At 37.2% G+C, this 24,039-nt stretch overlaps 8 protein-coding genes across 8 annotated transcripts; 6 read left to right on the top strand and 2 right to left on the bottom strand.

Annotated features, from left to right (window-relative positions):
• Positions 1-2,730: 2,730 nt before the first annotated feature.
• On the bottom strand, positions 2,731-3,314 carry CBG00312 (the record flags this gene model as incomplete). The annotated part of the gene is made up of 3 exons (XM_002638682.1): positions 2,731-2,758; positions 2,801-3,126; positions 3,246-3,314. The coding sequence occupies 3 exons, from the start codon at positions 3,312-3,314 to the stop codon at positions 2,731-2,733; spliced, it is 423 nt and encodes a 140-aa protein (XP_002638728.1).
• A 51-nt stretch (positions 3,315-3,365) lies between these two features.
• On the top strand, positions 3,366-6,312 carry CBG00313 (the record flags this gene model as incomplete). Its single annotated transcript, XM_045243337.1, has 4 exons — positions 3,366-3,433; positions 4,013-5,027; positions 5,070-5,089; positions 6,189-6,312. The coding sequence occupies 4 exons, from the start codon at positions 3,366-3,368 to the stop codon at positions 6,310-6,312; spliced, it is 1,227 nt and encodes a 408-aa protein (XP_045091522.1).
• A 1,474-nt stretch (positions 6,313-7,786) lies between these two features.
• CBG00314 lies at positions 7,787-8,932 on the top strand (the record flags this gene model as incomplete). The annotated part of the gene is made up of 3 exons (XM_002638684.2): positions 7,787-7,854; positions 7,899-8,780; positions 8,827-8,932. The coding sequence occupies 3 exons, from the start codon at positions 7,787-7,789 to the stop codon at positions 8,930-8,932; spliced, it is 1,056 nt and encodes a 351-aa protein (XP_002638730.2).
• Positions 8,933-9,597: 665 nt separating this feature from the next.
• CBG00315 lies at positions 9,598-10,815 on the top strand (the record flags this gene model as incomplete). The annotated part of the gene is made up of 5 exons (XM_002638685.1): positions 9,598-9,665; positions 9,711-9,847; positions 9,895-10,105; positions 10,451-10,660; positions 10,710-10,815. The coding sequence occupies 5 exons, from the start codon at positions 9,598-9,600 to the stop codon at positions 10,813-10,815; spliced, it is 732 nt and encodes a 243-aa protein (XP_002638731.1).
• A 554-nt stretch (positions 10,816-11,369) lies between these two features.
• Positions 11,370-13,111, top strand: CBG00316 (the record flags this gene model as incomplete). The annotated part of the gene is made up of 4 exons (XM_002638686.2): positions 11,370-11,437; positions 11,483-12,373; positions 12,423-12,467; positions 13,006-13,111. The coding sequence occupies 4 exons, from the start codon at positions 11,370-11,372 to the stop codon at positions 13,109-13,111; spliced, it is 1,110 nt and encodes a 369-aa protein (XP_002638732.2).
• Positions 13,112-14,770: 1,659 nt separating this feature from the next.
• Positions 14,771-16,476, top strand: CBG00317 (the record flags this gene model as incomplete). Its single annotated transcript, XM_002638687.1, has 3 exons — positions 14,771-14,838; positions 14,884-15,876; positions 16,347-16,476. 3 exons carry the CDS (start codon positions 14,771-14,773, stop codon positions 16,474-16,476), a joined length of 1,191 nt encoding a protein of 396 aa, XP_002638733.1.
• A 2,015-nt stretch (positions 16,477-18,491) lies between these two features.
• Positions 18,492-18,908, top strand: CBG25167 (the record flags this gene model as incomplete). Its single annotated transcript, XM_045243078.1, has 2 exons — positions 18,492-18,701; positions 18,837-18,908. 2 exons carry the CDS (start codon positions 18,492-18,494, stop codon positions 18,906-18,908), a joined length of 282 nt encoding a protein of 93 aa, XP_045097921.1.
• Positions 18,909-19,588: 680 nt separating this feature from the next.
• Cbr-del-4 lies at positions 19,589-23,448 on the bottom strand (the record flags this gene model as incomplete). Its single annotated transcript, XM_045243033.1, has 10 exons — positions 19,589-19,705; positions 20,103-20,276; positions 21,492-21,641; positions 21,687-21,744; positions 21,800-21,881; positions 22,309-22,587; positions 22,873-23,072; positions 23,117-23,193; positions 23,241-23,372; positions 23,437-23,448. The coding sequence occupies 10 exons, from the start codon at positions 23,446-23,448 to the stop codon at positions 19,589-19,591; spliced, it is 1,281 nt and encodes a 426-aa protein (XP_045091523.1).
• Between the last annotated feature and the right edge of the window lie 591 nt (positions 23,449-24,039).

The following is a 24,039-nucleotide window of genomic DNA, read 5'->3' as shown; positions in this document are numbered from 1 at the left end:
ATTCGACATCGTAGGCTAAAAGCTCAACTAATTCTTCTCTATAAATTGTTAAATGGCTCCGCCTACTTTCCTAACCTTAATGCACATGTCAAATACTCCTCCTCCCCTCGTCGCCCTATAAACTTAATTATTGTTCAGCCCTACTCCTCTGACTATTTTTCTTCAATTGTCACGTTTTATTGAATAGACAATAGGTCAAATGTCTTTCTCTCTGCGTCTCTCACGTGGATCACACTCTCTTTCTGCTCTCTCCAATTACTTTCCCCCATCAGCCTATACATAAACTTGTGATGTCTTCTCGCCCCCTATCAATAGGACACATTTGCATACCTGTACTTGTTTTTCTTTTTCTTGGGCTCATGTTCTCTCTCTCTCTCTCTCTCTCTCTCTCTCTCTCTCTCTCTCTCTCTCTCATTTTCCGAATTTCTGAACTACAGTACCATAGAGAAAATATCACATTTGCAATTATTTTTCTATGAAAATTAGTCATCTTTGTAGTTCTACATTAGTCCTCCGAAATTGTTGAAATTATCTGAAAATGACAGATCATACTGATCAAAAATAGATCTTCATTTTTGTAGTTGGCACCATATTTGTAGTTATTTTCGTTTTCGAGATATGCGCCTTTAATGAAGGTGAAGCTTTTGTAAGGATACGGTAGTTTTAAAGGCGCATATCTGGAAAACGAAAAGAACTACAAACAAGGTGTCAATTACAAAAATGAAGCTCTACTTTTGGTTAGTATAATCTGAAAATTTTAAACAACATGAAAGATTCCGGACTACGTTTTTTAAGACTCCAAAGTTACCTATTTTTCACTGAAAAATGTGATAATGTCCTTTGTTTTATATGGTACTGTAAGTTGCTTGTTTTCTTTGTTCTTCATTTTTCTTTGGTTTCCGAAATCAACGTTTTTCATGACTGTGATTTCCTAAAATTTCAAGTATTCGAATTCATAAACTTCTGAATCTTACACAAATTTTTGTTTTTTTAGAAAAATTCCAAAATTTTGTATATCTTTGAATTTTTCAAATTTTTGAACTCTATAACTGTTTTGCAAATTTCCATATCCTGAATTTCTGAATTTCCGAATTTCTGAGATTCTGAATTTCAAATATTCTGAATTTCTGAATTTCTGAATTCCTGAAATTCTGAAATTCCGAATTTCTGAGATTCTGAATTTCTGAATTTCTGAGATTCTGAATTTCTGAAATTCTGAATTTCCGAATTTCTGAGATTCTGAATTTCTGAATTTCTGAGTTTCTGAAATTCTGAAATTCTGTATTTCTGAATTTCTGAATTTCCGAATTTCTGTGATTCTGAACTTCTGAATTTCTGAATTTCTGAATTTCTGAAATTCCGAATTTCTGAATTCCCGAATTTCTGAGATTCTGAATTTCTGAATTTCTGAATTTCTGAATTTCTGAATTTCTGAATTTCTGAATTTCTGAATTTCTGAATTTCTGAATTTCTGAATTTCTGAATTTCTGAATTTCTGAATTTCTGAATTTCTGAATTTCTGAATTTCTGAATTTCTGAATTTCTGAATTTCTGAATTTCTGAATTTCTGAATTTCTGAATTTCTGAATTTCTGAATTTCTGAATTTCTGAATTTCCGAATTTCTGAGATTCTGAATTTCTGAATTTCAGTTGACAGTAACTTTTTTGGGAATTCTGATTTTTTAAATTTTAAAATTGATTTTCAGTTTTTATGTGTTACAAAGTTTGTACTATTTCTGTGAATATCTAGAATTTTTATTGGTTTCCTGAACTTTGAAATCTAGAAATTTCTGGAAAATTAATACTTGCGGATTTTTGAATTTTCTTCTTAAATTTTCCAGTTTTTGAATGTTCAATTTTCCTTCAAAACTGTAGTTAATAGCAAAATTTAACTTTGACTGATCTTATCTTGTATACTGTAAAAGATATCAAAAAGTAGCCAACTGATAACATATTTCTGACATTATGATAAACATTTTATCAGTTGGCTACTTTTTGATAAATTGTACAGGAATCGAGATAATTTGAATTAAAGTTGAAAGTGAAATTGGTGCATTCCAGCCAGCAAAACTTTGAATTTTTTTTTCGAATTTTCAGTATCCAAAGTTTCAGTAATTCTGAATATGCCTTTTCTTCTCGAAATCTTGTGTCATCCATTTTTTTTTCAAAATTTAGTTTCCGAATTTCCTGTTTTCTGTAAAATCTTTGACTAAATCTATCACAACTTATGTAAAGGATATTAAAAAAGTCAACTGATATAATGTTTGGGAATTCGTGATAAACATTTTGTCAGCTGACCACTGTTTGATATATTTCAAAGAAAACGAGATAAAGTGACTCATACCTTCTGGTTTTTTATTCAGTTTCCAAATTTCGTAATTCCTCAAAACCTTTCTTCTATTCAGAATAGGCTATTCTTTCTTCTTTTCATCTGGCGAAAACCGACTACTAATGACAACCATAATTTTGCAACAATCATATCTTCGTTCCTGTTAAAGATATTTTAAAAAATTGAAAGGCGAAAATGTTTGTCTTGATATCAGAAACATTTCATCAGTTGACAAGTTTTTAATATCTCAAACAGGAAACGAGATAATTAGGTTCAAAGGAACGATCTAATTAAGATATTCCACAGATTTTGAAAGTGAAAATTCAAATTTATTTAAACGTGATGAAAAAATTATTAAAAGAAATTTTAAATTCTAGACAAAAACGACTACGTGAATTGGTTTAGAAACCATTGACCTCTGGGAAAGTACTATAAAAGAAAAGGGAAATGAAAGGAAGAATCAGTTCTCACCTTCCCTGGGCTCCATAGGAGGTGAACCGGGGTCCCTGGGTCCCTGGGTCCCTGGGTCCCTGGTTCCCTGGGTTCCTGGGTCCCTGGGTCCCTGGGTCCCTGGGTCCCTGGGTCCCTGGGTCCCTGGGTCCCTGGGTCCCTGGGTCCCTGGGTCCCTGGGTCCCTGGGTCCCTGGGTCCCTGGGTCCCTGGGTCCATGGGTCCCTGGGTCCCTGGGTCCCTGGGTCCCTGGGTCCATGGGTCCCTGGGTCCCTGGGTCCCTGGGTCCCTGGGTCCCTGGGTCCCTGGGTCCCTGGGTCCCTGGGTCCCTGGGTCCCTGGGTCCTGACTGAAAGGACCTTCAATACTTTCGACATATGTAAATTTGTAATTTTAACTTGTTTTCTGCAATTTTATGTTACGAGCTAATTTGCTTAGAATGCTTATTGTTCAGTTCATAAAAATAACTTTCATAACATCAACTTTATTTTCGTATGCTTTTTTTTGTTCAGCGCTTTTTAACTTCCGAATCTTCATATTTTGATTTTTCTCCTTTTTCTAATATTACGTTTTTCAGGGTTCAAAACAATGGCGAACAGTGAAATGCTGTTCGACAATATGCAAGTTGTCATTGAGTATTTGGAGTCGAATTTCAGGTGAGTCTTTTAATTTTGCGAAAAACTTGAAAGCGTCTCTTCGAATAATTCAATTATCTCGTTTCCTATAGAAGTTATCAAAAATTTGTCAACTGATAAAATGTTGGTTATAATATCGCCAACATTTCTTTATTTGACAATTTTTTCATATCATTCACAGTAACCAAGATACCTGAGCTCAAAGAGCCGGTACCAGCTGAGCTACGCGGTCGCAGTGTCCTGCATATAGCGGTCTGTAAATTCTTTTATAGATAATATTTAATTTTTAAAGTTCTATGATTTTGTAGCTCTTAGATTCATCTATCACATCCTTCTTAGTTGGTTGGAAAATAGTGAGCTTTAAGGAAGTTATGACAAACGGCGCGCGCGACGGTGAGTGGCGCACGGCTGTTGCGCGCGCCGCTCATCACCTCTAGCCGACAGCGCCCTCTAAGCAAATAAGGCTATAACTCGCATCGAAATTGAGCTGGAAACCTAATTTTTGTTACAAATTGAAGGAAACATTTTGTTTAGTATTGGTCAAACTAAAAATGTAAAAATTGCAATTGTAAAGTTTAGTCTAATGAGAACTGTTTCCAGACTCCAACTCGCCAGTCGCCTTCCTCCAATTCGTGCTGCTGAAAAGTCAACACCATTGATAATCAAAAGACTGGTTTTAGGACAAAGCATGATTACTGTAGATAGCATTTCGTACAAATTGAAGCAACTGAAGGAGTACGATGAGGAAGTTCCATTATTGATCAAAAAAGAACACGAGCTGGAACACGACGTCGATCAGTATGGGTTTCCCATATCCCCTTACGATATTTTACTAGATGGCGATTTGAAAATTTATGGTACCATTAAACCAAAACCATTCGTAGAGGATGAGAAGTGGGTAAAAGAGATGGTGGAGACTGCTCCGATAGAAGAAGTGGATCAAATCGAATGCGAATGGGAGAAAAAGGAATTCCTTCGGACAATGGAATTTCTGAAATCGAAGCTTTTGCAATATGAATATAAAAGAAATAATCGGAAAATCGTCACTGATTCGTTCCTTGAACTCTCTACCTCCAGATGCCAAGCTCGAATCTTAAAAGAGGATCGACAGAAGCCCTATAATGGGACCACCGAACAATTCTCAAATATTCCTACCATCTATGAAGGGATGAAGAAGCTCCTCGAGAGACTTTTTGGAAACCGAAAAGTGGCTTGGAAAGTGGACCTTTTGGAATTGAAGACATCCGTTTTACGTTGGATCAAGTCTGGTTCCCTCCCAATCGTTAGCAATTTATCCATGCAACATATCGATAAGGTCAACATGGATGTGATCAACTCAGTGGTCCATAAATCAAGCTTCCCACTCAAAACCTTTGAATTCACCGTGAAAGATGATTACGCTGGAAATTTCAATCATTCAATTATAACAACTTCTGAATTACTGAAAATCGCCAATCCTTTTCACTGCCCAACCCAACATCACAAGCTAAGAAACTCGAGAGTTAATCTACCAAAGATGAACATTGAGTTTTTCGATTTCGAACGATGGATAGTTCATTGGCTACGCAATCGTCGTCCCATCGGAACCATTTATATTTATAAGAAGGTGAAGGGCGCTCCGCCATATCTTCTGGAGCAGATTAGAAAACGACCGGAGTTGATTGAAGAGACTGAGAAGTGAGATTTTTTTCCAAATCACCAAAAAGCTGAATTTCCTGAAATTTCGAATAAAAACAAGATTTTAAAACCCACTAGTAGCGGCTCTTTGTGCTCATATATCTCGGTTCCTTTGAAAGTTATCAAAAATTGGTGAACTACAAAAATGTAGTTTATATCATAACAAACATTTTTATCAGTTTACAATTTTTTGATATCTCTCTTGAGAATCAAGATAATTGAGCTCAAAGATTTACTACCTGCTGAGCTATGTAGGCGTGCGGTCGACATCCTCCTCAGATGGAAGCACCGCTTCGAGCTCTATTATCTCGTTTCTTGTGAGAGATATCAAAAATTGGTAAACTACAAAAATGTAGTTAATATCATGACAAACATTTTATCAGTTAACAGATTTTTTATATCTTTGAAAAGAACCAAGATAATTGAGATCAAAGGACGGCTAACGGCTGAGCTACGCAGACGACATTCTCCTCAGCTGGAAGCACCGCTGTGAGCTTTATTATCTTGTTTTTTGTAAGAGATATCAAAAATTTGTGAACTACAAAAGTGTAGTTAATATCATAACAAACATTTTATCAGTTGACAGTTTTTCGATATCTCTCTTGAGAATCGAGATAATTGAGCTCAAAGATTTACTACCTGCTGAGCTATGTACGCGGGCGGTCGACATCCTCCTCAGCTGGAAGCACCGCTTCGAGCTCTATTATCTTGTTTTCTGTGAGAGATATCAAAAATTGGTAAACTGCAAAAGTGTAGTTAATATCATAAAAAACATTTTAGCAGCGGGCAAGCTTTTCATATCTCTCATTGGAAACAAGATAATTGAGCTCAAAGATTAGCTACCAAATGAGCTACGCGGTCCTCCTCAGCTGGAACAATTGCTTCGAGCTCTATTATCTCGATTCCTGTGAGATATATCAAAAGTCTGTTAATTGATAAAATGTTTGTCATGTCATTGCCTACATTTTATCTGTTGCCACTTTTTTGATATCTCTTACAGTAACTGAGTTAAACTGCGTCAAAGTTGTGGAGGAGAAAAAATCGCGCAGAAGCTAAACGTAGCATATTAGTACTGCCTCTAATTCCCAAAATTTTCCAGATCCGTCACTTTGAAAATCAACGAAACGTCCGCTCTTCACGTCTACTTTAAACCTAAAACTGACGGCAATTGGGGACCCGGAACGGCCGAGATATCTGTGATCCCTCGTGAGAACGTTGATTGATTTTTATGATGTTTGATTTTAGAATTTCCCAAAAATTCAACTGTTAACTTATTTTGTTTATATATTTATTTTATTTTTTGTTCATTCCTGTTAAACTAATAAATTCCAATTGTTTTCCTATAAAATTAACAAATTTGTTACATTTTTCCCTCTTCTTATTACTTTTTCAAGCGTTTCAATCGCTAGAATTTACTTTTAGCTTCACAGTTTTTGTTTTTGTTCTGTCTTATTTTTTTTCTGAGTTTCAAGATTTTTCAATTTTAGGTTAAATCAGCCAATTGCCTCATAATGGAACAACAAGTACCAAAAAAAACTATATTGTATGAAAGTTTGAAATCTGTGCTAATGCATATGGAACCAAATCACAGGTGAGGAAGGGCGGGCCGAAAATAGGTCAAACATTGTCAAAGCTGGTTATCATAATTTCCATGTATCGCGTTATTACCGCTGAACTTTATCTCTCCTTTTACTCTGTACCGTTAAGTCAATTTGCCCTTCTAAAACAGGTTTTACAGTAGACCAATTTGGAAGAATGGAACACAAGCAATTCTTCTATGAAAATATGGAAACTGTGTTGACTTATATGGAGCCAAGCTGCAGGTTACCTTACATTTCTTTATTCTCGATTCAATTCAATTTTACAGATTCAATCTTGCTTTGAAGATTCCATGGATACGGAAAGCCGAAAAATAAGTACCTCTTCACATCGATCGCCTCGAGCTTTATGACAACCGTCTTGTCATAAATAGAACAGAATACAGTATGAGAGTATGGAGGAAATGCCAAGCTAATGTCGGATTGTACAATGGAGAAGTGGATGACGATGTTGGCAAGTACGGAAGCAAGATCGATGTTGATGAAACCATTGAACCCGGAGACATAAAACTTGGTGACCGAGGGAGTTTGCTTTCGAGTAGATGGCCCAATTATGAGTGCCCGGAACGGCGTGCATAGTGGTTGAAATACGATTGGCCCCCGGAGAAAATGTATTCACTTCCCTGTAAACATTTTATCCGATTGTACGTTGTACGAAACATTCCGATGATATGTTGTACGAAATCGATTGTACGATACACATCAATGTGTCAGTTCCCGTATAAGAGCATGAAGATGTACCAATTGATGAAGAGGCTTCTCACAATTTTCTTTGGAAATCGAAAAGGTAAATGGACAGTTAACAATATGAGTTTTCAAAACAATGTGCTGCATTCAAAGTAAACTTCCCTTAAAAAATATGTTTTCCCTCTGTATCTATGATTCCTCTATGTTTAATATGATCTCTATATTTTTACACCCTGTGCTTTCAAAACTTTCAAAATCGCTCTTACTCTATAGCTCCTCTATTCTCGTGATTTTTACAAACAAAGTTATCTTATACACTACATTTTTTAGATATGTTTTCCATGTACTGCGTTATGACCGCTGAACTTTATCTCTCTTTCACCATGTCCCTTTAAATCACCAGATTTTAAGAATGGAAAACAAGCAACTTCTATACGAAAATGTGACAACTGTGCTGACTTATATGGAGCCAAACTGCAGGTAACCTTACATTTCTTTATTCTCGATTCAATTGAATTTTACAGATTCAATCTAGCTCTCTATATTCCATCAATACGCAAAGCTGAAAAAGCAGCACCTCTACACATCAACCGTTTGAAGCTTGAAGAAAATCGTTTTGGTGTCAATGAAACAGAATACAATGCGAGAGTATACCGAGAATGTCAGGCTAAGACCAAAGCGTTTGGAGGTGACGGAGAAGTAGATTATGATTTGGACGATGATGGATTCGAAATGGGCTATGAAGAAAACATTCTTCCTGGAGACATATTATTGGCTGAGTTAAGGACTAATAGAAGGCATAAGCTCAACAAATTAAAATGTGAATGCTCGGATTCTTGCAATCATTATATCCGATTGTATGTTTCTGGATCTATGACCCAATTACCGTATGCAAATATGAAGATCTATCAATTGATGAAGAGGCTTCTCACGATTTTCTTTGGAAATCGAAATGGAGAATGGACAATTAAACAGATGATTCTTGAAGACAGAGTGTTGCGTTGGCCAGTGGACACACGGAAACCAATTGTTCAAAATATTGAAATCGGTCAATATTCTCCATCCAAATTGAATGTGGTTCAGTCACTTATCGATTCAAGTGTCCCATTAACCAGTCTCAAAATGGGATTCTTTACTTCCAGCCTATCAGACCATCCACTTTTGAAAAATTCTGAACATCTGATCATTTCCGGCTATCCACCATATCGTAGTCTCCCTGATTTGTTCCCGCTTCAAATTCAAAAAATGTCGATTACAACTGGAATTCAAGTGCATCATCACGAAATAATAATTTTCAAATTGATGGAGAAACCGCGCCCCATTGGAGTTTGTTATTCATTTTTCACTTATGCCAAGAAAGATCTCAGTACACTTGATCTCCCGGAGGTGCTTGAAATATCCACAGAGTGAGTGAAATTTTTCTTGTTAAAAATGAAATTTAAAACATTTCAGCTATATGAAATTGGCAATGGGAAGTGAAGCTGTTGTTGTTGTTCAATATACAAAGGATGATAGGAGAACTTGGTTAAATATGGAAGTTGTTTCAAGGAAGATATAGCTTTAAATTTTTATCTCTAGAGATAAAATTGTTATTGAAAACATTTTCTATAGGGTTATTCAAGGGGTAGCAAAATGGGGATTGGTTAAAGTACATTTTGAACTGGTGAATCAAACGATGAGTCACAACAATTCGCTGGTTGTTTGCTTATCATCTGTAGCGAGACCTTAGCATTAGCAGTTAATTCTTCGAATCTTTAAAATTTGCTTGTAATTTCCGCCGATGTTTGCTACCCCCTGAATTTTTCTATTTTCATGTCTTTTTGAAATTCATATTTTTCATGAGGTTCCGTCGGGTTTCTTGGCCCGTTAGGATACTTATTATTCAAAAAAACCAATGTTTTTGATTTAACTTTAATTTGAAAATGTATTCAATTTTAAGACAAATTCCATCCTTAAGGACCAACCGTACATACTATGGCTGATTCGTACTTTAAGAGGTAGAGAAAAGTTGTCAACTAACGAGATATTTGAATTTTAATGGTCCATATTTTGTTACAGTAACCATCCATTCAAGCCTCTTCTATACAATAAATATGTGTTTTTATCTGATTTTTTTTATTCATCCTTGATTCATACTTTATGTTCAAGCGTTATATCCGCTTCATTTTATCTGATTACCCCTATTTTTAAATTTAATCTGAACCCATTATTTTCAGCTCAAACATGGAATCGCAACGGTTGTTATTCTGCGATACAAAAACAATTTTGGGTTATATGGAACCAAGTTTTCGGTGAGAATCATTCCAATTCAAATTAAATAATCTTTAATTTTACAGATTCAATATCGCTCTGAAGATTCCATCCATACGGAGAGCTGAAAAAGCAGCACCTCTATACATCAAATATCTTGATCTTCATGATACTCGTTTTGTTGTCAATGAAACAGAATACAGTATGAGAGTATTTCCAAAAAGTTCGGAGATGATTGGGCAGTGCAGAACAAGAACAAATCGTTTCCAGCTGGTAGAGAAGTGCCCGGATTGCCCCGAGGAGAAGTGGATTACGATTTTGACGAGTACGGATTCAAAATTAATCTTGATGAGAGCAGTCAACCTGGACACAAACTACTGACTGATTCAATAAGACTACATTTGAGTAGAGGGTCGAAGGTCGACGAGTTGGAATATGAGTACCAGGAGAAAAATGCACTTCCCTGCAATCATTATATCCGGTTATATGTGTCTGGATCTAAGTATTAATTCCTGTATACGAATATGAAGATGTACCAATTGATGAGGAGGCTCCTTACTGTTCTCTTTGGAAATCGAAATGGAGAGTGGACCATTGAGAATATAAATCTTGGAACAGACGTATTGCGCTGGCCAGTGAATGGATGGAAACCAACTGTTAGGAATGTCAAAATTTACGAATATTCTCAAGTCAAATTGAATGCTGTCCATTCAATTATCGGCGTAAGTGTCTCATTAACCAGCCTCAAAATGAGCTTCCTGATTCTTGATCCGAAAATAACATACCATCCACTATTTAAAACTTCCCAACATTTGATTGTTTCCAGCATTCCATGGCGCTATCTTTCTAATTTATTTTCAATTCAAACCCACAAAGTGTCTCTGACAATTCGCTCTCCATATTTCGTCGTCGAAAACCTTATTGACACATGGATAGAGAAACGGCGCCCCATTGGAGTATGTTACTCACTTCCCACAAATTCCAAGGAAGACCTCGCTAGAATTAGTCACCCGGAAGTGCTTCAAAGATCCACAGAGTGAGTTTAACTTTTGTTTGCTGAAAAAGAAAGTTTAAAAAAATTTCAGCTGTATCAAATTGAAAATGGGAGATGAAGCTGTGATCGTTTTTCGATATACAGAGGCTAATAGGAAAACTTACCTGACTATAGAAACTATTCCAAAGACAAAATAGTTCCAAATTTCACCTTATATAATCTTTTCATTGATTTTGTATAATAACCTAAATACCATTGAGAACCAACCTTACATACTCCAAAACCAATCCTTTGCTCCAACTTATCTCGCTTCCTTTAAGAGATATAGAAAAGTTGTCAACTAACAAAATATTTAAAATTTAATGGTTCATATCTTGTTAGTTGAAAACTTTTGGCTATCTTTTACAGTACCCGAGATAAATTGGGTAAAAGAGCATGTTAATAGGAGCCAACTGATTCTTACCCATTCAAACTCGTATGTACAATAAATTTGTGTTTTTACCTTTAACTTGTTTTCAACTCTTCTTTGTGATGTTTCAGCGTTATATGGTTAACTATAGAAACTGTTCCAAAGGGAAGAATAATTTTCCTGCTCTTTAAATAATAAATGTTTATATAAAATAAATTTGTTTTTCAACATTAGATCCTTGAGTTTTGCTTATGTAATTTTGAAGCGTTAATTCCGCTTAAATTTATCTGTATTTCCAATATTGTTTCAATTTAACCAGAACCCATTATTTCCGGCTCAAAAATGGAATCCAAACCTATTCAATTCTGTGATACAACAACGGTTTTGACCTATATGGAAGCGAATTTTCGGTGAGAATCAATTAATTCTAAATCAGCTAATGTACAATTTCACAGGTTTAATCTTGCTCTGAAGATTCCTTCAATACGGAAAGCCGAAAAAGCAGCACCTCTGGTCATCAACCGTCTGGAGCTTCACGATAATCGTCTTATTGTGAATGACACAGAATACAAGATGAAAGTTTATCGAGAATGCCAAACGGGAGGATGGTCCAGTGATGAGGTGGATTACGATTTTGATGGAAAAGGGTTCCAAATTAGTCTTGACGAAAGCATTCAACCCGGAGACGTGCTATTTTTTTACGATGGGAATGAGCATCGGCAAAGAAAGTGGTTAGCTCATGATTGTCCGGAGATAAAGAGTTCACTTCCTTGCAATCATTATATCCGATTGTATGTCGCTGGTTCAATGTACGAATTACCGTATAAAAGTATGAAAATCTACCAATTGATGAAGAGACTTCTCACAATGTTCATTGGAAATCGACGTGGAGAATGGATAATCAAGGATTTTCGTCCTCAAAACAATGTGCTGCGTTGGCCAGTGGATACACGGAAACCAATTGTTCGAAATTTCGATATTGGTACATATCGTCATAACAAAATTGATGGCCTTCAACCAATCATCGACACTAGTGTCCCAATACCCATCCTCAAAATGAGAGCCACTTCAATTACAATTGAAGATCATCCACTTTTGAAAAATGTCGAGCATCTCATGATTTCCAACCACCTATTTACCTATGATTTCTCCGATTTGTTTTCAATTCAAACTCCCAATGTGACTCTTACAACTCCAGCACCACTTGATAAATTTACTCTCGGCCGACTAATTTCTAAATTGATGGAGAAACCGCGCCCCATTGGAGTTCGTTATTCGATTCTTGTTAGGAAGAAGATGAATCTCAATCAATACAATCACCCGGCAGAGATTAGAAAATACAAAGAGTAAGTTTAACTTTTATTCGTCAAAAAAGAAACATATGCAACATTTCAGCGCTATCAGATTGGCCATGGGAAATGAAGCTGTTGCAGTTGTTCGGTACTCAAAAAGACGCTCAAAAACTTAGTTGATTATAGAAGTTGTTGCAAAGAACTGATCATTTCAATTGCCACCTCTTCTCTCCTCATCAATTTTTTCATTAAATAGTACATTAACCTCAATAATAGTAATATTCCTCGAATTGAGACTTTGAGTTTTTATTTGATTTTCTTTATACTCATATTTGGATATTCCACGGTATTTTCTCCGGAACGTTTTTTGAAATATTTTTTTCGCGCATTTTTTTGATGGAATGCAGGTCCAAAACCGTAATACTCAGCAGTTCAATTTAAAGCTGTCGCGTCGAGACTAAAGATAATCTTACTACAGTATCCCTGTTAGCGTCCGAGCCTATTTACATTGTAACAATGAGAGAGAAAATATTGATGTTGACATTTCGAACGATTGGTCTCCTTCCATCCACTGGCCAACGCACTACATTGTCTTGAAGACTCATATTCTTAATTGTCCATTCTCCACCTCGATTTCCTAGGAAAATTGTAAGCAGCCTGCCAAAAATGTGTAGTTAGTATTTCAGCTCTATGAAATTGGCAATGGGAAATGAGGCTATTGTCGTGGTTCAATACACAACGATGAATTCAAAAATTTGGTTGAATGTAGAAACTGTTCCAAAGAAGAAATAGGTTCAAATACCACCTCTTCTTTTCTTATCAATTTTCTTTGTCCTTAAATAATATCAATCTACCGTAAACACGGTAACAGATACACTCTAACCGTCAAGCCCGTGTATCTCCTACCCTGTAAAAGATATTAAAAAGTTATCAACTGGTAAAATTTTTCTGATATTATGATATACATTTTGTCAGTTGACCATTTTTTGATATCTTTTACAGGAATTGAGATATACAAGCTCAACGGTGCTGTAAAACCTGTAATAGAAAGTCCCCCCCCCCCCCCCACTTTGTCAGCTTTGAACTCAATTATATCGGCTCCTAGATAGATATCAATAATGTATTAACTGGTAATTTTTTTTGAATCATAATATGACAAATATTTCATTAGTTGACAGATTTTTGATATCCATTACTGGAAATCATGTGGGGGGCCCGTCTATTGCAGGTTTTCGGTAGTATGAGTTTAGAGAGATTAGTAATATTTTTGTCTAGAAAATTATGGATATCTCGAAGCGGATACCTCGAAGCGTAAAACAAAATAACACAGGAGACGCAGACATATGTTCTCTGTGTCTCAATATTCATTTATTCAGACAGCGATAATAAGCAAAATTCAATAAGTTACGCCTGCAGAGACGTCAGCACGAAGAAGGCGTAAAGGGCAGAGGAATAAGCTGTCAAGAAGAGACGGAGAATGAGCAATAAGTCCTCGTCAGGGGAAACGAGCAATGTGCTCCATTTCACCCCAAAACACCCTTCTGAAAAAGCACATGATTTGGAGGCTACAACGATTCGGTGTTACAAGGGGGTACACAGTTGTTTAAGGGTACAGAATTCAAACTTTATATTTTTTATCTTCAAATTGAGGATTTTGTTTATCCTTAAATCACTTTATACCCACAAAGTTCTTGTACCTTTCGAACTACTATTCTTCTGAAAAATACAACGTCATGACGCTATAATATAGTTTTTATGGTAAATGCCCTGGATCAACCTATTGTCTTAGTCCTTACATGATATAAATCTAGATAGTAATAATCTTCAAAACTTTGTTATATTTCCAGTATTCATCTTTCTTTTTCGAATGAGGAAAATTGATTATTTTGATATCCTAAATGCCCGTGTTCAACCCTGTAGTAGAAGGTCTAACCAGCCTGTCGACTCCAACCTAATTTATCTTGGTTCCTATAAGAGATATCAAAAAGTAGTCAACTGATAAAATATTTATAGTTTTATGTTCAATATTTTGTTAGTTGACTACTTTTTGCTATCCTTTACAGTAAGTGAGAGAAATTGGGTCAAAGTACATGTCATAGGGGCCCTCAATATTTCGCGTTACGATTAAGGCTCCCAAATTGTCGATGTTCAATCAATTTTTCTCGCTTCCTTTGAGAGATAGAGAAAAGTTGTCAATTAACAAAATATTCAAAATTTCATGTTTTATATTTTGTTAGTTGACCACTTTTTGCTATCTTTTACAGTAACCGAGATAAATTGGGTCAAAGTATGAGGGTCCACCCATCGAAAAGCTTGCGTATAATACATAAAAGTAAAGTTTTCAATCTTTGATCCGTTCAATTTTTCTATAGATTATTAAGCATTATATCCGCTTAATCTGGTCAAACCGATCTTTTTAGGCAATCTGAACCCGTTATTTTCAGCTCGAAAATGGAATCTAAACCTCTGTTATTCTGTGACACAAAAACGGTGTTGACTTATATGGAACCCAATTTTCGGTGAGAATTACTTTCATTCTAAACAACTAAATTAAACTTTCCCAGCTTCAATCTCGCCCTTCAAATACCTTCAATACGTGGAGCTGAAAAAGCAGCACCTCTACACATCAACCGCTTAGAACTGGAAGAAAATGCTATCACTGTGAATGATACGAAATACACCCTATCAGTAATCCAAGAATTCTTTGGGATGATGAAAGAGGGGAAGATTGATTTCGATGAATACGGTTTTCCACTTAACACTGATGCCGTCGTTCTTCCTGGAGACATTCGTCTGAACGAGCAGGGAGAATCCGACCCAATTGATTACGATGCAGAGGAGCGGAAAGCAAAACGCTGTTTGATGCAGCTGGAGCAAGAGGGTGACCAGGAGAAGATTGCTTTTATGAAAACCGAGCTTCTAGCTTTTGTGTGTCGCAGAAATCGTACACCGTCCCTAGCCAGATGCTTCATAGAGTTGGACGTGAATGGGGAATCGTCTCTATTCCCGTATACGATCAAAATCTACGAGATGATGAAGAAGCTAATCAATGTATTCTTTGGAAATCGTCAAGTTGAATGGGAAATCAATCATTTGAGTCTTGCCCCAAATATATTGCGGTGGCCAATGATTGGTTTGAAGCCAACAGTCAAAAATCTAGAAATCTCTGGGTACACCAATTTCAAGATGAATGCTCTCAAATCGGTTCTCGTCGAAGCCACCAGTTTTCCTCTTAACAGTCTCATTGTCCGCATGAATGAAGACGACACTCCAAGTGTGAATCATAAAATTGCCAACGATGCCAAAATGCTGATTCTTCATCCTTCGTATGATTTCGTATTCTCACAGGAGGCACTTCTTTCGCTTCAAAATCCAAGAGTTGTGTTTCATGATCCATTTCCCTGTGACGCTTACAACAATCTGTTCGCAACATGGATGGAGCGAGGTTGCGCGATTGGAACACATTTTTCATTTCGATATAAGGATATGGAGTCAGAGGTTCGATCGACGCTTCTTTCGCATGGGAGTAGAGCGCAAGTTCTGGAGAAGTCTAAAGAGTGAGTAATGACCATGAGGGAGGGGAAATATACCGTAAAACCTGTAATAGAAAAGTCCCCTTACTAGAACCCAGGTCACCCGGGCCCAGGTCACCGGATCTAGAACCCAGGTCACTCGGACACAGGGACCCAGGGACCCAGGGACCCAGGGACCCAGGGACCCAGGGACCCAGGGACCCAGAATTTTAAAATTAAAAATTTAAAAAAAAACTAGAATTTCAAATTTCTTTTAATAATTTCTTCCTCACGTTTAAAAAAATTTGAACTTTCACTTTCAAAATCTGTGGAATATCTTAATTAGATCGTTTCTTTAAACCTAATTATCTCGTTTCCTGTTTGAGATATCAAAAACTTGTCAACTGGTGGAATGTTTCTGATAACATAAACATTTAACATTTTTAAATTTGTTCGGTTTCTACTCAACTCGATATAAAAATTTTTTAAAAATTGCACACTTTTTCGTTTTTCAGATGCATCAAACTGTTAATGAAAAATGGTGCAGTGTTGGTGGTTACCAACCATCGAGACATGTATTTGGAATTCGGTAGAGTGCATTCAATCAATCATATCGATATGAAAGTGGTCAGCCGATATGGATAAGAAAATCGAAGTCTCATTTACACTTTTTTCACACTCCATTTATTTTGTATTATTATAAAACCTCCATTATTCCAATAAATTGTTATTATGATGTTTTCGGATTGTTCTTTAGGCCTCCAAACTTTAAGTTTTCTGGTAGATCAAATTTAGTCTTTAGATTTTTGACCCGCCAGATATCCGTTTTTGGGCAAATATTGTCAGTTGGCCACTTTTTGAAAGATTTTTTAAAAAACTGAGGTAACTCGGCTTGAAGTAGATGCTTCCCTTTACCTTTATTTTATTTTTTGTTATTTATTTTTCAGTTATTGTCACAGAATGAATAATCTCCTCGTATTTTATACATCTCTTATCTATTTTATTCCTTATCTAAATTATGTGATTTTCAATCAACACCATGGATCTCAACGGTCTCAGCTATGACAGTATGAAAACAGTGCTCAAGCATATGGATGCAAATATTTGAAAAAGAGATGTATAAAATGCGAGGAGATTGTTCATTTTGTGACAATAACTGAAAAATAAATAACAAAAAATAAAATAAAGGTAAAGGGAAGCGTCTACTTCAAGCCGAGTTACCTCAGTTTTTTTTTAAATCTTTTAAAAAGTGGCCAACTGACAATATTTGCCCAAAAACGGATATCTGGCGGGTCAAAAACCTAAAGACTGAATTTTATCTACCAGAAAACTTAAAGTTTGGAGGTCTAAAGTAAAGTTTTTGATCTCGGACCAAAGTTACGGTAGCTCCTAACTTTTTCAATTTCAGTTCACTTCTTATCAAAACGTGATATCCTTATTTAGTTTGTTAAACGCTTCCAAATGACCTGGTTTTCAGAATTCCGAAATTTCGTCCCCTTCATGCGCCTTTAAACCCGAAAATCAAGATTTTAAAATACACGTCATGACTATCCTCATTTTGAAGCTCTAGACATGCTGATATCGAAAATGTAGAATTTTTAAGCTTAGACCCAAATTCGTCAAGTTGTGGTACCATGAGAACTACCTCGGAAATTTTGAAAGTTTCAAATTTTACTAAAATTATATTTTACTAAAATTCAAAAGATGAAATTTTCCAATTCTACTAAACAGATATAGAGCTTCAAATTTGTAGTTGACAGCTTTTTTTTGTAAAATTTTGACCAAATGAGATATAACGCTTGAAACCAACTGAGTCCGAAACTTCTAGTGGCATTTTCAAGCGAGGCTCTTTGAGCTCAATTATCTCGGTTCCTTTAAAAGATTTCAAAAAGTTTGTCATTGAAAAAATTTTTATCATAATATCACTGATTTTTTATCAGTTGACAACTTTTTGATATCTTTTATATTAACTGAGATAAATCGGCTCAACGAGCACGTTTTGGGTGGACTTCTATCAGAATGCTCTTAACCAAGAATCGGTGGAATTAGCACAATCTTAACAAGATCTCTACTTTTATTAAATCCCGCTGAATTCTCAAATTTTGCAGAATCGACATGGCCCGTCGCCTCCCATCAATTCGTCCAGCAGAAAAAGCAACTCCTTTGTGCATCAAACGACTCGAATTCAACACAAACTCGATTTTCGTAAATCGAATGATTTACAGGGCAAAACTATTCGAAGCATTGCCTTCTGGAGCTAGGACAGAAATCGAAGAATCGATCGATGAGCACGGATACATAGTCAATCCTTATTCAGTAGTGTTTCCTGGGGATGTGCGATTGGTGCATTGGAATGAACCCAGAGCCATGCAGCAAAGAACAATGAAGGATGTACGAAAGCTACGTTTACAACTCTACGTTTACAACTCTCCTCCATGGATATATGATGTTCCATTCACCACGAAGAAGTGATCAAAATGCTATCCAATATGTTCTTTGGGAATCGGCAAGCGGCATGGACGGTTTACACGTTTTGTCCTCTAGAAAGAATCATGAGATGGCCATTCGACGGGATGAAGCCGAAAGCTCATCAGATCTCAATTCACGGCAAATTCTTGATGGATGCGTTGCCCTTGATTGTAGATCCATCTAGTTTTCCAATGAACAATGTCCGGTTTTCTAGTGGAATCCTGGCCGAAGACCTAAACCATGTAGCTAATGCCAAGGAGATGAGATTTGGTGAAGCCATCAGTCGAGAACTCCTGCTCCAAATGCGTCATCTGAAAGTTTATGTGATAGGAGAGGTACCAGCTGCAGACTTGAGTGCTTGCGTAGATCAATGGATGGAGGAAAGACCAAGGGAGCAATTGGTGATGATTAGTTCTCGGTCAGAGGTTCTAAAGAAGTCGGAGAGGTGGTTTAAGTCCTTCAGAGATTTAAATTTTTAATAAAATCGAATTTTGATATGTGTTGAACTTGCAATGGGATCCACATCTATTCTGAAGATTTCCTATTTGGAAGTCAAAGTGCACGGAACAGTTTGGTACTTGGATATGAGAGTTTGCCAACGTCAATGAAAGATCTATACAAGTACATCTACCGCAAACTATCATTAAACTATTGTAAAACCTGTAATAGTAGGGCCTTATCAATTTTAACCCATTTTATCTAGGTTACTGTAGGATATATCAAAAAGTGGTCAACTGATGAAATACTTATCAAAATATCAGCAAATTTTTGTTATTTGATAGCTTTTCGATATCTCTTATACAAAGCTAGATAAATTAGGTCAAAGTTAAGGGACTTTTCGATTGCAGGATCTTCTTTTTAAAGCATACCTTGTGTTCCTTATCAGTTATATATTTCTCAATTCCCCAATGTTCTGAATCTCATCCAAGCTATTTATTCTTATTTTTCCTTAACAATTTTTTTGTACAGAATAAATTTTATATAATTGTTTAGCTGTTTGCCAAATCACTAGGTTGCAAATGCGCTCTGCCGAAACACCGTAAACAATAATAGAATGACTCTCAAATCGTCATCTTTGAGCCTATATATCTCATTCAGTCTAAGAGATATCAAAAAGTAGTCAACTAACAAAATGTTTTAAATAATTTCAGAAATATTTTATTAGTTGATCACTTTTTGATATCTTGAACGAAAACCGAGTTAAAACGTTTTATTTACTGATAGGGTTGAAAAACACGAAACTCAATCAACAAAACTTGTTTATTCACAAAGTTCTCAAAATTTTTAATCAATCATGGGACACAGGCTTCGGTGGGACCACATCGTGTCCAACATCCATTTCATACAATTCTGCATTTGCTTTCTGGTGCTTTTTGCGTTTTTCGGCTACTTGGTCGACATCGTCCTGAAGAAGAGGCATTTGAAAAATGTTCAAATGTTGCTTTACTTCAAATGCTCATATCTCAAAAACTACAAACACTACAAAAAATTTGTCGACTTCAAAATTGAATCTTTTAAAATTTTACACATTTTATTAACTTACAACTTTCTTTGAGCTAATTTGGTTTTTGAGATGTGCGCCTTTAAAGTTGCCACACATAAATCAAGGGGCGTGGACGCTTCAAACGCACGGGCGCATTTCATGGGTCGCCTTACTTTAAACGGTAATATCTCGAAAACGAAAACCTTTACAAAAAATTGCTTAACTACAAAATTGAAGCTTATGAAATTACCTACATTTTAATAATTGACAACTTTTTTCTAGCTAGCTTGGTTCTTGAGATATAATCACTCAAACTCACCCTAGCCTTCTTAATATCCATCTCGAGTTGTTCGATTTCCGCTTTTCTGGATTTATGCGTACAGCAGTAGAAGAATACAAGTAAAATGAGTACAACGTATTCGATAACAGAAATAATACTCATTCCAAGGAACAGTCCGACTTGACCACCAACGTCCGAGATGAAGTTGACGAACTGCAATTTTCTAGGTGGTCTAGGGTACGACAAATTCTGGGAGATAAGCTTACCATAGGCTTACCATTAGCTTATCATAGATTTACCTTAGGCTTACCATAGGCTTACCATAGGTTAACCATAGACTAGCCATAGGCTTACCATAGGCATACCATAAGATTACCATAGGCTTCCCATAGGCTTGCCATAGGTTTACCATAGGTGTTCCATAGGTTTCCATAGGCCTACCATAGGCTTACCATTGGCTTACCATAGGGTTACCATAGGCTTACCATAGGTTTACCATTGGCTTACCATTGGCTTACCATTGGCTTACCATAGGCTTCCCATAGGCTTGCCATAGGTTTACCATAGGTGTTCCATAGGTTTCCATAGGCCTACCATAGGCTTACCATTGGCTTACCATAGGGTTACCATAGGCTTACCATAGGTTTACCATTGGCTTACCATTGGCTTACCATTGGCTTACTATAGGTTTACCATAGGCATACCATAGGCTTACCATAGGTGTTCCATAGGTTTCCATAGGCCTACCATAGGCTTACCATTGGCTTACCATAGGGTTACCATAGGCTTACCATAGGTTTACCATTGGCTTACCATTGGCTTACCATTGGCTTACCATAGGCTTCCCATAGGCTTGCCATAGGTTTACCATAGGTGTTCCATAGGTTTCCATAGGCCTACCATAGGCTTACCATTGGCTTACCATAGGGTTACCATAGGCTTACCATAGGTTTACCATTGGCTTACCATTGGCTTACCATTGGCTTACCATAGGCTTCCCATAGGCTTGCCATAGGTTTACCATAGGTGTTCCATAGGTTTCCATAGGCCTACCATAGGCTTACCATTGGCTTACCATAGGGTTACCATAGGCTTACCATAGGTTTACCATTGGCTTACCATTGGCTTACCATTGGCTTACCATAGGCTTCCCATAGGCTTGCCATAGGTTTACCATAGGTGTTCCATAGGTTTCCATAGGCCTACCATAGGCTTACCATTGGCTTACCATAGGGTTACCATAGGCTTACCATAGGTTTACCATTGGCTTACCATTGGCTTACCATTGGCTTACTATAGGTTTACCATAGGCATACCATAGGCTTACCATACCCTAGCCATAGGCTTACTGTAGGCTAAGCCATAGTTCTAGGCCACAGTTCTGAGTAATGGTTTGGTTTTCTAGTCCTTCTCGGCAACCATACCTACCGTATACGCTGGCGACTCAGTGAGCACTTGAAAATTCATTCTTTCGTAATAGATTTCAATCAGAATTGTGTTCGCCTTGTACCAATCCAAACAGGATTCGCCAGAAGCGTCCCATGGACCAGATGGGCCGCCCGGATTGCATTCGGTTGGCTGGAGAAAAAAATTACCGAGTTAAACGATTGCAAGCTGATCTACCGTATAAGAATCTGATGGCCATTGAGCGGTGGACACAGTGACACCGTAGGAATCGACTCTGAAAATTTAATCCAATTTATTTTTGAATTTATTTAGTCAAAAAAAAAACTGACTCGCATGGCTGAGGACAATCACAATCGGTCAACACATCGAATTCCGTCGAATCGGCACTATTGATTTGGTCGACACAGTTTACTGAAAAACTAACTTTTTGGTGGCCTGTGATTCTAAAAATATGGCCTAGTAAAAATGAGAAAAACATTCCAGAAAATTCGGCGAAAATGAGTTAAAATAGACCAATTTTCAAAATGCGGTTTGGTTTTTAATTTCAAAAGGCTGATTTACACCCCAAAACATGGAAATTCTGAACAACCAACACTGGATTCACGCTCAGTTTAAAATGAGCTTCAAAATGAGCCTAAACACGACTAGGTTCCGTTCATTTTGATTTTTCGGGCGCGTCGCGGTCGTGCGTCGCGTGTCTAGTGTGAGATTTCAAAATGGGCGGAGCCTAGTCGTGTTTGGGGTCATTTTGAAGCTCTCAACAAGCAGAATCCACTGAAGTAGATAAAACACCGGATAAATTCTTTGGAAGTTCTCAAAAATTCCAAAAAAAACTCACAATTAGTCAATGTCTGCACTCCATTATCACACGAAACGAATTGCGTAGTATTCGGTGCATGTGAGTACGCCGGATAGTAACATCCACACGTGGCAATGATCTTTTCCTGCATGCAACTTCTGAAGCACGCTTCGACCGTGTACGTTCCCGTGTAATGAGTGGTTTCCAGTTTGGTTTTGGTTGTACATGTACCGTAGGGTTTTGCAAGACGAGTCGTTTGGACATAGGAGACTCCGAGGGATGACGCAGTGCCAGGAGGCGCAAAGTAGCCGAAGACGTCTGGAATTTTTTGAAATTTTGGGGGAAAAAGAAATAGAATACACATCGAATTTCTTCAAATCGTCAACTTTAAGGTAAATTATCTCAGTTTCTGTGAAAGATATTAGAAAGTGGTCAACTAACAAAATGTTTATCATAATATCATCAATATTTTATTAGTTTACCACTTTTTGATATCTTTTGAAGAAATTGAGATAATTGAGCTTAAAGTTATAGAGATCCTATCACAGGCTTCACGGTATCCCTTTGATTTCCCAGGTCCTGGTGGCCTAGACAATATACTACCTGGATACGGTATCTCATCCTGCATATGAATATCAATGATAACTCCCGACGTTTCGGTCCATGGCAAATACGTGGCTTGATCGGTCCGCATGACCATACGAAGACCATACAACGGACCGGCACGAGACGAAGAATGAATGCCGGCGGTGTTGAACTGTATACAGTTACCATAGGATGGATTGTAAAAGTCGTTGAAGTCGCTGGAAAAGTTCTTTGGGTCATGTGGCCTAGGATCTCCAATTACCTTATATTGCAAGTCTTGGCGTTGTAGGTGCAACTAACAACCATATCGTCATACGAGTAGGCAATGTTTGAGGCGTCCTGAAACACTGTGGGCGTGGCCTTGAGTTTCCTAGGCCACCACCTACCTCATACTGTTTATCCTTAAGCCTTTCCGAGTACATCAAGGTCCATTTGTTAGCTTGTTGCTGTCTATCGGCCGTTAATGATGCCGGAAGACCGAATTGCGCCGATGTGGAGTATGAGTTGTAGGCGTTGATCTGGAAAAGCAAAGCTTTTTGCTTTTTTGGGTGGCCTAGGGGTTTTCTAGGCCACCTGTCCTACCAATGCATCCATATCCGGGTCCACAGATTGGGTTTCAGAGAGCTTCCATGGGTTCAAATGGCAAATTGTGACAGTTGGGAACGTTCGCTCAGCGAATTGTAGCTGTAAATTGAAAGTGGTGGCCTAGAAAACCAAGTTTTGGAATTCTAGGCCACCTGGAAAGCTAAAAAAGACAAGAAACCTAGTTGGTTTCAAAGACTGCGTGACCGTGGCCTAGAAACCCATGGATCCAAGACCGTGGCCTAGGATTCTAGGCCAAACTAACGGTAGTTTCTGTATTGACACTGAAGGACAGGAAGTTGGTGAGCAGTGTGATGAATTGCCAGACGAAAAGTGCAATGGAGACAAGGACGACGAGAATCCAGAAGGCTCTGGAAGAATAAAAATTCATAATGGCCTAGGATCAGACAAATCTGGTCCATAATCCTTTTTTGGTTCAATGCAAACTTTTGAAATTCGTTTTTTTTTCAATTTCAAAAACTTCATTTACGCCTCAAGACATGAAAATTTTTGAAAAATAACACTGAATTCACACTCAGCTTAAGACGAGCTTCAAAATGAGCCCAAACACGACTAGGCTCCGCCTATTTTGATTTTTCAGAT

Source organism: Caenorhabditis briggsae (genome assembly GCF_000004555.2).
Source record: "Caenorhabditis briggsae complete genome, chrI, whole genome shotgun sequence".
NCBI lineage: Eukaryota > Metazoa > Nematoda > Chromadorea > Rhabditida > Rhabditidae > Caenorhabditis > Caenorhabditis briggsae.
The sequence above is the reverse complement of the archived record's forward strand: the minus strand, read 5'-3'. Positions and strand labels throughout refer to the sequence as shown.